This window comes from Lynx canadensis, chromosome D1 (assembly GCF_007474595.2).
Source record: "Lynx canadensis isolate LIC74 chromosome D1, mLynCan4.pri.v2, whole genome shotgun sequence".
In the NCBI taxonomy this organism is placed as follows: Eukaryota; Metazoa; Chordata; class Mammalia; order Carnivora; family Felidae; genus Lynx; species Lynx canadensis.
The window spans coordinates 65,615,124-65,628,087 of NC_044312.2; the positions used below are offsets into that span (position 1 = coordinate 65,615,124).

General features: G+C 41.3%; 1 protein-coding gene across 4 annotated transcripts in view; it reads right to left on the minus strand.

The window, feature by feature from the left end:
- DENND2B (DENN domain containing 2B) overlaps positions 1-12,964 on the minus strand; it is a 158,359-nt gene that overhangs the window by 44,739 nt on the left and 100,656 nt on the right. For all 4 annotated transcript variants that reach the window (XM_030332095.1, XM_030332097.2, XM_030332094.2 and 1 more), the window contains one exon: positions 6,802-6,906. In XM_030332095.1, coding sequence (XP_030187955.1) covers positions 6,802-6,881 — 80 coding nt within the window. In that variant the 5' untranslated portion in view covers positions 6,882-6,906. The remainder of the gene's footprint in view (positions 1-6,801; positions 6,907-12,964) is intronic.

Sequence of the window (12,964 nt, forward strand, 5' to 3'; positions counted from 1 at the left end):
TTAAGAACCAAGCAGTCTCACAGAGAACCCAAAGTGGGAAAGGACTCGTGGTGAGGTGATTTGTAAATGTGCCTTTTGTCTACTGCAGTGGATTATAAAGTGATTCGGAAGAAACTCACAAAGTTTTTAAAGGAACTGTATCATCAGCTGGAACTGAGAAGCACAGAGACAGTAAAATGAAAGGAAGGCTCTGGACTCTTGAAATACTATGCACATGAAGCAGTTGGAGAAAACTACTCACCTGTAAGAATGGACTACTTTTTATGGAAAAGGAAAAAGAAGAGTCGGGATAACCAAAAGCCCTGAGGATGGAGCCAGAGACAAGGTAAATGCCTCCAAGGCAGTAAAACCAAGACCTAATCAAGGAATTGGTAATTTGTGCCCTCACTGAATATAAGAATTACAATGGACCCCTAACTGCTGTGTGGCCTCCAGTGTTCCCCTTTCTGAAAAGAAGTATCTACAGCGGTTACTCTAGGCCTGTCCCACCGGGGTATTTTGGGTGGCAGATATAAATTCTCTTTAGTTTATAGGTCTTCACATCAAGAGGAACAGTACTCAAGGAACTGCACCCAATGAAAGGGACTGCACCCAAAGAGTTTCATCTATATCTGGACCTGACTTACATGACAAGATCCTAGAATTTAAGCTGATGCCATTAAAAGGAGGAGACCTGGGATCTTAGGGGAGAGACTGAGTGTATTTCACATTTGGGAAGGATGTGAATTTTTGTGATCAGAGGGCAGACCATGGCAGATTGTATTTTCCAAAGAGAGTGCCCACAACCTACCCTATCTCACATGCCCTTCTAGCAATGTGATGTTGATAATCCTCTCATCAAGTGGGAATTAGTTTCCCTCCTCTTGTGTGATACTGTGATTTACAGTAAGAAATATGTAATTGGTCTTAGTCCCATTTCTAGCACAGAGCTCCTAAATCCCTTGGAATTGCCTAAGTGATGACAGTGATAACGGTGTCTTTTGTTATGCTAATGAAGTGACTTTTGGACTACACCTAAACCTGAGGGCTGTCTGCCAGGAAAACCAACCTTGAGATTAGAGGGCTGGAACTTTCTGTTCTCCCTTGAACACCAAGGAGAGGAGGGGGCTGGAGGGTGAATCAACCACCAATGGCCCATGATCATCCTCAGTCACGCCTGTGTAACTGAAGCCTCCATAAAACCCAAAAGGGAAGGGTTTAGAGAGGTTCCAGCCTGGTGAATCAGAATGCTTCCACATGCCACTATGCCAGGCCCAGGCTCCCCAGGACAGAAGATCCTTTGCTTGGGACCTGGCCCTATGTATCTCCTCATCTGGCTGTTGATTCGTATCTATTAATATCCTTTGTAATAAACTGGTAATCTAATGAGTAAATGTATTTCTTGAGTTCTGTGAGCCACTCTAGTAAATTAATGAACTCAAGGAGAGTTGTGGGAACCTCTGATGTTTTAGCCAGTTGGTCAGAGCACAGGTAACAACCTGGGCTTGAGATTAGCATCTGAAGGAAAGGGCCCTCTTATGAAACCGAGCCCTTAACCTGTGGAATCTGATGGTATCTCTGGTAGCCAGTCTCAGAATTGAGTTGAACTGTTGGGCACCAAGCTGATGTCAGAGAATTGCTTAGTGGTGTGGAGGAACACCCTCACACACACCCCCACGTTGGAATTGCCGTGCAGAGCTCTTTACCTTGAACTTCGGCAGACCTTTGTTATCTCCTTAATCAACAGAGTAAAACAGAAAAAACACTATGTAACTTCTGAGGCTAGGTCATTAAAATGTCATGCATTTTCTGCCTTGTTCTCTGGAGATGCTCACTCTTGGAATCCAGACATCATGCTGTAAAAGCATGCAACCAAACACAGAGGCCACACGTAGGTGTTCTGCAGCTGAGATCCCAGCTGACCACCAGAATCAACAGTCAGACATGTAAGTGAACAAGTCTTCAGATGATTCCAGCCTCCAGCCACTGCGTCACCAATGCTGCAAGGAAAAGAGACAGGCTTTTCCTAATGAGCCCTACCCAAATTGCAATTTGTGAGCAAAATAAATGACTATTAATGTTGTCAGCCACTAAGTTTAGGGTTGTTTGTTATGTAGCAATAAATAACCAGACAAATACTGATGACATCATGGGTGGATTCTAGGAAGCATCTCAAGTAACGGGGGGCTAAGGCCAGAGGTTCTCCTGAGAAGTAGCCTGCTTTTTTACCCACAGCCAGTACTCTCAGGAGACTTTCCCTATCTGCTAGCTCTTACCCTCTTCCTGAAATCCAGGCACAGGGTCCAGATCTGTGTCCACTTTAGCAGTGGGATCTCAAGACCTCTCTGGATTTCACTACAAATCAATGTCTCCCTCTGCACAGAAACCTGTAAATATAAGTTGAATTTACAGTTCCACTGTCAATTAGCTATGTGGGTTTTAGCTTCCTCATATGTAACATCAAGTAATTGAGCCAAATGAATCCCAAGACACCTCCAACTTTAACATTCCAAAAGAGTATCTGTTGGGCCTCCAAAGAGTTCTAATTGAGTAGGGGAAAAAAGACCCACACAAATATTCACTCTATGAGCTACTATATGATTAGTGCCATTTGGAGGCTCCAAACTCAGGATTCTAAGTGTGAATACAGAGAGTAGAGAAATCCTTCTTAGCTGGGTAGTTAAGAAAAGCACTGGGAAAGAAGTAACATCTGCATCTAGACTGGCAGAAATGCAAGTTTTGCATTAGGCAATAGTGAAAGGTAAGAGTAGAAAGAAATATCAGGGCTTTTTATGAAAGCCTTACAAGCCAGGCCAAGTTTGACCATATCCTACTTGACAATAGTTTTTGAGCAGGGAGATCCCAGGAATGTTTAGAGGGAGGTGAATGTAGTGGCACAATAAAATAATAGAAGGATCAAGAGAGCTAGGCTTGAGTTCATCCTCCCATTAGCTTTGTATTTGGGGGGAGCACCTCTTCTTTTCTATGTCTCAGCTTCCCAATCTATAAAACAAGTGGGTTAATACTGAATGAGCTCTAAGGTTATTTTCAGTTATGCTTTTCTAAAAGTCTTTGGACTGAATGGAAAGGGAGCCCAAAGTTGGTAAGACCTACTAGCAAGATACCATAAAGATTCAAATAGCACAGCAGCCTATTCTCCAACAGGCTCACTGCCCAGACATCTCATCAACTGGCCAAAAATAGTTATCATCTTCCACAGAACAGGCATTGTTCCAAGCTCAAAGGAGAAGGAAAGAAGTCAATCAAAGTCCTTGACCCCCAAGAAGTCTACATTTTTATAGGCACCCAGGTTTCTTGCACCTACATCCAGAGGCAAGGTTCCCAAACACAATACCGACTGCCCATATTTCCATGTGGCAACAACCGGGTGCTGGAGGTTCACAGTGCAGAAGCTGTTAAGGTAATCGGCAGGCATAACAAGTCTCCTGAGAACACCCCCTGCTGCCTGCCAGGCCTTACAACGCAAGTGAAATTCCCGGAAGGCAACAAGTAGCAAACAAAGTTCACCCCACACAGGTGGCTGAATTCGCTTTACACACAACACTTCCTTGTTTGCAAGTCACCACTCTGCTTCTAGTCCCACCCCAGGTCATCAACACCAGCATCATGAAGCCTAGCCTCCGAGATCCAGGGGACCTTTGAGACTCCCACCTCCCACTCCCAGAAATGAATACGAGCTAGAGTGGGAACAACCTGTGGGAGGGTGTATCTGGCAGCTAAGGGTGAAACAGTGTGCCTCTCCTGCCCCATCAACAAAGAGAAAGGGAAACCTGCTCCAAGAGACCAAAACATAGCAAAGAACAAAACGTTGGTGGTCAAATGAAAAGGCTTAGATTTCTTCCTCCTGTGTATCCTGCCAATGAACACTGGGCTGCAGAAGAAAAGGAAGGAAATAAATAAGCAAAACACCCACCCCCCCACCCCCCCACACACAAATAGAATGGAGTCCAGGATCCTTAACCCATATTGGCTCAAGTGAAATCTCATTCAAATTAAGGGCACAAACTTGCAAATACCTATCCTGACAGTTCCACAGGGTCCCATCCCACCTTTCCCACCTTTCCGTGCCCCAGAGTACCTTCTACCCCCAAAGTGAGATACAAATGCCTCCTAGTACCACTGGATTCCTCTGCCTCCATGTGATGATGTGGAGGTCCCCAAAGCAGTCAGGGAGTCAAACACCTAGCTTTCCCAAGCCCTAGTACCCTCATACTTCCCAACCAAAGTTCGCATCACACCAAGGAGTCTTTTCCCACTGAGACCCCTGGGCTAGCAATGATAAAAAGGGCCTCGGGTCACTGCCAAACATCTATTGAAAGGTCAGACTAAGAAATTCAGGTGCCAAGGTCATCAATCCAAGTTGTAAATGCCTTGACGAAAGAGAATGGGTCATTCTTCTTTGTCCCCCATTGTCTACCACAGAGCCTGGCACCTGACAGCAAAGCCCTCAGAGTTCATTGACAATGACTTCCTAAATGAGCTGGTGATTTAGTGCCCTACTCAGCCCAAAGAACACCCCCTAGAAATGGCTGGGGGTGAAGACAGCCAGAGAAACCACCAGATGACAATTTCAAAATAGCACCCACAGTCCAAGTGGTAGCCTCTGAGAGAAGGATACAGCCAGCCACAGAGGCCTGGGACTCCATGCTAAAAGCCCAGGAAAGGAGGGAGGAAGGGAAGCAGAAATATGACAGTAAAGAAAGGAAGTGAACACTTAGAGGGGAGGCTGGAAGAATTCTTTTTTTAGGCACATCAGACGCTCAGATATTTACAAACATCATCTATCATGTTATGATGGCAAGCATGCTAGGAAGTTCAAGGAAGAGCAATTTCTAAAAATATTTAAAACATGTAGGTATATATTTTCCAAACAGAAACAGGTACCTGTCAGTGGCCCAGATTCTGCCTTGTGACTTGCTGTAAAACCTCCATCTCCCATTCCATCCCCACATAGTAGGAAATTGGAAGAAAAAAAATGAATATTTAAAGGAGTTGAAGGCTGCTGGTATGGTAATTTCTAATGCAGGTCTTAAATACACTATTTCTTTAAAATTAAGAATAAAACTATACAATCACAAATAATGCTTATTTTACTGTTACAGTCTCATATTAAAAAAAAAAAAAATGGGAATCTTAGTTCCCAGTCTCCATCTGCTAACTCAGTCTCAGTAACACATGCCACCAGACCAGTGAGAGCCCAGCAAAGAGGTTCCCCAGAAGCAGACAATGGGAGATAAAGACTCTAATATCTAGATCTGCTTCTGCTGTGGCCACCAACATGCCCTGGGAGAGTTCAGGTTTTCTACCTGTTTTACCCAAGAAGTTGTCAGTCCCTGCCATTCTCTGGCTCACCCACTTCAGGGACGCAAGTATGCAAGGAACTCTACCTAGGTTAGAGGAGGTGCAAGGGCAGGAGGTAGGGGCTGTTCTTGTTGGTCTTGCTGCCACAAAGTGGCTATCCAATTTGTGTGCCTAAGTTCCAGAATCTCCCAATCTCTGTCTGGTTGACACAGTCCATCCAGGCCATTTCCACTGGGACCAAACCTCGAATGTGTGGTACAGGAAACTCCTCTTGCCTCGTTCACACCAGTCACTCCTTTAGGGACGATGTGCAGTGTTCCATTCTTTCAACCATATCTTGATTCCAGTTCTGAATGAACCAAACAACTTCCGCCAGCTCTGGACAGACACCCCATCAGATTCACCCTGGCACTGCACAGCCCAGACACACAGAGAGGAACTAGCCCTATCCCAGCCTAAGCTGAGCATCCTTCTCACAGCTATCCATTCTACTGGTTGAGGTCCCAAAAGTCAAATTTATCCACCTTAGATTCAGCAGAAGAGGCTAGAAAAGGTACATGGCTTTAATAAAAGAGCCCAGAGGTTCTTCGAGGACATCAGCATCCAGCCTCAACCAAAACTTTTGAAGCCCTGGTGAGAACAGTACATCTATCTTTCAGCTCTGGAAGCTTTCATCCCATCATAGGGAAGGAGCTAATATTTATTGAGAAGCTTTATGCCAGGCACTACACTAAGCACTGACATATATTATGTCATTTAATCCTCACAGCAACTCTGTGAGGTAAGTACTATTATTATTATTATTTCGTAGATGAGTAACTAAGATTTTAGAGGGTATAAGAAAGTGTCCTGAGATCTCACTATCTCAAATCCAGAGCTGGACTTGAAGCCAATTGTATATGATTTCAAAATCTGTGGTTTTTCTATTGTTCTACATTCCCACTTTTAAAAAGAAAACAAAACCAGGAAAGTGGATTATAGCTTACGCTGAGTAAAATTCCCAAGATGCTTTGTTTACAGCCCAGCCTATATTCTTGTAGAACCTGGACTTCTCTGCTTGGAACTTGTGCTAATATGCATAACTGCCTCTCCACCCCTAACCCCAATGTGGTCAACTTCCCTCACTACAGTGTAGCCTAGCTCAGGCACAGCCCCCAAGCTGTCCCCATCTTAGGAAAAAGGATACAGCCAGGAGAACATCAGCTGCTTCTTGCTGGCTCCATTCCTGGAGCCCTAGGCTCCTCCAACAGCACAAATCAAAGTCTGTTTTAGGGTCCCTGTTTGTTCTCCCCTATGAACACTTATAGAGCTGAAAAATGGCATATATATTAGAGATGGTTTTTGCTTCAGTGTCAGCATGAGCTGGGCCAGGATCATTCACCTGGCTGACCATCAGAGTCATGATGATAATCATTTACATTTTGGACCAAAGCCATATGGCTGCCCCTTGATGCCACCCTCCAGTGAGCCCCATTCCCCCATCAGTGCTCCCCTGCTCACCTGCTCAGAGTCCCCCGAGGGGCCTTAGTGCCTCCAGCTCCGTGGGTGATGCTGGAATTCTTGTTGGCAGTCATGGTCATTTCGGCTTTCTGAAAACCCAGAGCCCTGCAAAGAAGACAAGGCCTATAAGCCAAGTTTCCATGGGCAGCCAAAAGCACCTCAAACATTTCCAGATGACCTCCAAAACTGCCAAGAGGGTTTGTGTGGCGGTGGTAGGAACCACTTTCCCACATATATTTAATTCCAAGTGTTATGGCTTAGGGGGAGCCTCAAGGGACCCCTGATCTGAGTTACGGAATAAGTCTAGGAGCTAACAGATAACTTACCACTTCACCGAAAATGACAAAACTCCATCTCCATCCTACCTCTTTTTGTTTCTTAGAAGTCCCAAACTTCTAGCATGCCATAGAGACTTTACAAATTCCATCTTATTTGCATACCTCCTGAACAACTATTTATTCAGCATTTTTCTTGAATCAACCTGAAACAGACTTGCTTGTCTCAAAATGTTTAACCTTGTTCTATACAAGTAATCATTTAGTCATTCAACAAATACAAATGTTTACTGAGCACCCATGTCCTAGGCACTGCCATCCAGCAAAGAATGAAACAAAGTCTCTGCCCTCAGGGAGCTTACATCTCAGTGGGGAGAAACAGGCAATAAACCTGCACATGTCACATATGTGTGATACATCAGTGTACATTTGTGTATAATACGTACAATACGAAGAAGAAAATGATGCAGGGTAGGTGGGGAGTAAAGAAGATATGTTATTTTATTTTATCTTATTTCACTTTTTTAAAATGTTTATTTATTTTGAGAGGGAGAGAGAGAGAGCACGCGAGCAGGGGAGGGGCAGAGAGAAAGGAGAGAGAGAATTCTAAGCAAGATCTGTGTTGTTAGTGCAGAGCCCAATGTGGGGGCTCCAACTCAGAAATGGTGAGATCATGGCCTGACCCAAAATCAAGAGTCAGATGCTCAACCGACTGAGTCACCCAGCCCCCCACCAAGAATATCTGTTATTTAAAAAAAAAAATTTTAATGTTTATTTATTTTTGAGAGAGAGAGAGACAGACAGACAGACAGAGCATGAGCAGGGGAGGGGTAGAGAGAGAGGGAGACACAGAATCCAAAGCAGGCTCCAGGCTCTAAGCTGTCAGCACAGAGCCCAATGCAGGGCTCAAACTCACCAACCAAGAGATCATGACCTGAGCTGAAGTTGGATGCTTAACTGACTGAGTCACCCAGGTCCCCTGAAGATCTGTTATTTTAAATAAAATGTTTAGGGAAGAATATTCTGATAAAGTAACATACGAGCCAACACCATAAAATTATGAGCTATCATTTTTTTCTAATATCCATTAAGATAAAAGTAATATATGTTATGGTATTTAAGTACTGACAAAGTGAAAAATATCCATTCATGTACTGTAAAGAGTTAGCTAATATATCATTATCCTTTAGGGAACATTATTTTATGCTAAAATAATAAAAGGAAGAAAAAGGTTATAACTTAAGAGTACATCCAGATTGGAAAGGAATCAGTAGAATTATCTCTTAGTTGCAGATGGTATAATCTTGTACACAGAAAATCCAAAGGATTCCACTAAAATACTCTTAAGCTAATATACAAAGTCAAGCAAGTTTTCAGGATACAGAGTAATATTTTTTTAAATCAATTTTACTTCTAAATAATGACAGTGAGGGATACCTGGGTGGCTCAGTCGGTTAAGTATCTGACTCTTGGGTTTTGGCTCAGGCCATGATCTCACAGTTCGTGAGTTCCAGCCCCACATTGGGCTCGGCACTAACAGTGCAGAACCTGCTTGGGATTCTCTCATGTTTGTTCTCTCTCTCCCTCTCTCTCTCTCTCTTTCTCAAAAATAAATAAACATTAAAAAAATTTTTTTAAATAAAAATAAATAAAAGACACCAATGAGTGGGGGATATTATTTGCAAATCACATATCTGCTAAGAAGCTCGTATCCAGAATATATAAAGAATTCTTTCAATTCAATAATAAAAAGACAAATAACTCAATTAAGAAGTAGACAAAGGAAGGAGCCTGGGTGCCTCAGACAGCTAAGCATCCAACTCTTGTTTTCAGCTCAGGTTATGATCTCACAGTTTATGGGATCAAGTCCCACCTTAGGATCTGTGCTGACAGTGCAGGGCCGATTGGGATTCTCTCTCTCTCTCTCAAAATAAATAAACTTAAACCTCCCATGCTCTCTCTCTCTCTCTCTCTCTCAAAATAAATAAACTTAAAAAAGTAAACAAAGGATTTGAATAGACATTTCTCTAAAGTTGTAAAATTTGCCAATAAGCCCATGAAACAATGTTCAACATCACTAGTCATCAGAGAAATAGAAATCAAAACTACAAGAAGGTATTGCCCTTGGGTATTGCACACCCACCAGGATGGCTATAATCAAACAGACAGATAAAAACAAATGTTACTATGCAGAAAAAGCATTTGACAAAATAAAGCATCCTTTCTTGATAAAAACCCTCAAGAAAGTAGGGACAGAAGGATCTACCTCAAGTTCATAAAAGCCATATATGAAAGACTCACCGCTAATATCATCCTCAATGGGGAAAAGCTGAGAGCTTTCCCCCTAAGATAAGGAACACAACAAGGATGTCTACTCTTACCACTGTTATCTAATCAGACAACACAAAGAAATAAAATGCATCCAAATCAGTAAAGAGGAAGTCTTTACTCTTCTCAGACAATGTGATACTCTATGTGGAAAACCCAAGAACTCCACCAAAAACCTGCTAGAACTTACACACAAATTCAGCAAAGTCGCAGGATATAAAATCAATGCACAGAAATCAGTTGCACTTCTATACACCAATAATGAAACAGCAGAAAGAGAAATCAAGGAATTGATCCCATTTACAATTGCACAAAACACCATAAAATACCTAGAGTAAACCTAACCAAAGAGGTAAAAAAAATCTATACACAGAAAACTATAGAAAGCTTATGAAAGATATTGAAGAAGACACACAAAAAAAGGAAAAATATTCCATGCTCATGGATTGGAAGAACAAATATTGTTAAAATGTTGATATTATCCAAAGTAATCTACATATTCAATGCAATCCCTATCAAAATAACACAAGCATTCTTCACAGAGCTAGAACAAACAATTCTAAAATTTGTATGGAACCAGAAAAGACTCCAAATAGCCAAAGTAATGTTGAAAAAGAAAACCAAAGCTGGAGGCATCATAATTCTGGACTTCAAGGTGTATTACAAAGCTGTAATCATCACGACAGTGTGGCACAAAACAAACACATAGATCAATGGAACAGAATAGAGAACCCAGAAATGGACCCACAAACGTATGGCCGACTAATCTCTGACAAAGCAGGAAAGAATATCTAATGGAATAAAGACAGTCTCTTCAGCAAATGGTGCTGGGAAAACTGGACAGAGAAATGCAGAAGAATGAACCTGGACTACTTTCTTACACCATACACAAAAATATACTCAAAATGGATGAAAGACCTAAACATAAGATAGGAAGCCATCAAAATCCTAGTGGAGAAAACAGGCAACCCCTTTGACCTCAGCTGCAGCAATGTCTTACTTGACACATCTCCGGAGGCAAGGGAAACAAAAGCAAAAATGAACTATTGGGACCTCATCAAGATAAAAAGCTTCTGCACAGCAAAGGAAACAATCAGCAAAACTAAACAGCAACAATGGAATGGGAGAAGATATTTGCAAATGAATATCAGATAAAGGGTTATTACCCAAAATCTATATGAGAACTTATCAAACTCAACACCCAACACACAAATAATCCAGTGAAGAAATGGGCAAAAGACATGAGTAGACACTTCTCCAAAGAAGACACCTAAATGACTAACAGACACATGAAAAAATGCTCAACATCACTCATAATCAGGGTAATACAAATCAAAACCACAATGAGATGCCACCTCACACACGTCAGAATGGCTAGCATTAACAACTCAGGCAATAACAGATTTTGGTGAGGATGTGGAGAAAGGAACCCTTTTGCACTGAGAGGGCAAACTGGTGCAGCCACTCTAGAAAACAGTATGGAGGTTCCTCAAAAAATTAGAAATAGAAATAGAAATAGAACTATCCTACAACCCAGCAATTACACTGCTAAGTATTTATCCAAAGGATACAGGAGTGCTGATTCAAAGTGGCACATGCACCCCAATATTTATAGCAGTACTATCAACAATAGCCAAAGTATGGAAAGAGCCCAAATGTCCATTGATAGATGAATGGATAAAGAAGATGTGGTATACACACACACACACACACACACACACACACACACACACACACAGGAATATTGGCAATCAAAAAGAATGAAATCTTGCCACTTGCAACAACGTGGATGAAACTAGAGTATATTATGCTAAGCGAAATAAGTCAGTCAGGAAGACAAATATCATATGATTTCACTCATAAGTGGAATTTAAGATATAAAACAGATGAACATAAGGGAAGGGAAGCAAAAATAATATAAAAACAGAGAGAGAGACAAACCATAAGAGACTCCTAAATACAGAGAACAAAGTGAGGGTTGCTGGCAGGATGTTGGGTGGGGGGATGGGCTACATGGATGAGAGGCATTAAGGAGGACACTTGTTGGGATGAGCACTGGGTATTGTATGCAAGTGAGGAATCACTAAATTCTATTCCTGAAATCATTATTACACTATATGTTAACTAAATTGTATTTAAATTTAAAAACTCTGTAAAGTAATGGTGTAAAATCAAGTTGATATATATGTGTGAGTTTGTATATGTATATGTATGTTCATACTTATGCAGAACTCTAGATTTTTTTCTTGTTAGCATAAAATTTAAATTTTCATGAAGAGATATGCCACTTCTTGGACTTATTTGATGGTAGAACTCCTTCCCACTTTTTTTCTCAGAATACTAATTTGTGTCTAGAACAGGGGTAGGTAAATTTTTCCGTAAGGCCTAAATAATAAATATCTTAGGCTATATAGGTCATACAGTCTCTGTTCCAATTACTGAACTCTTCACATAATATGAAAATAGCCACTGATTGTATGTAAATTAATAGGCATAAACGATTACGTTTCAGTAAAACTGTATTTACAAAACCAAGTGGTGAATGTCTGGGATTTGGCCAATGGACCATGGTTTCCTGACCCTTGCTATAGTAGAACATTTGTTTACTAAGACAGTTTAGATGATGTCACAGGACATTATATTCACTGATGGTTTATAAAGTGCTAGAGTAGACCAGGCACTTTATCTAGCTCTATCCACTGCAAGCCTCAGAATCTTGAGTCCAATAGTTAGGTAGAGCATAAGCAATAAAGATATCTGTAAAAATAAGAGAATTAAAAATTAAAAAATTAAGGGGTACTTGGGTGGGTCAGTCTGTTAAGCATCTGACTTCGGCTCAGGTCATGGTCTCACGGTTCATGGGTTCAAGCCCCACATCGGGTTCTGTGTTCACAGCTGAGAGCCTGGAGCCTGCTTCAGATTCTGTGTCTCCCTCTCTCTCTACCCCTCCCCTGCTCATGCTCAGTTTCTCTCTCTCTCTCTCAAAAATAAATAAATGTTAAAAAAAATTTTAGTGAGGCTGTGGAGAAACTGGAACTTTCATTCATTGCTGGTGAGAATGTACAATGGTGCAAACATTTTGGAAAACGGTTTGGCAGTTCCTCAAAAAGTTATACACAGAGTTACCATATGACCCAGCATGATCCACTCCTAGGTTTATACCCAAGAGCAATATAACTGTGTCCACACAAATATCTGTACACAAATGTTCATAACAGCATTATTCATAATAGCCAAAAAGTGGAAACAAATCCAAATGATCATCAGTGAACGAATGCATAAACAAAGTATGGTATATCCATACAATGGAATATTATTCACACATAAAAAGGAATAAGAAATACCGATACATTCTATAACATGCATGAAACCTCGTGCCAATTTTACAAAATGTCCAGAATAGGCAAATCTATACAGACAGAAAGTAAATTAGTAATTGCCTAAGTTGGGTTGAGAGTGGCATACTTGGGAATGACTGCAATGAGTTTGGGCTTCTTTTTGGGGTGAAAAAAAAGTACTGGAATTAGTGGTGATGGTTGCACAACTCTGAACATACTAAA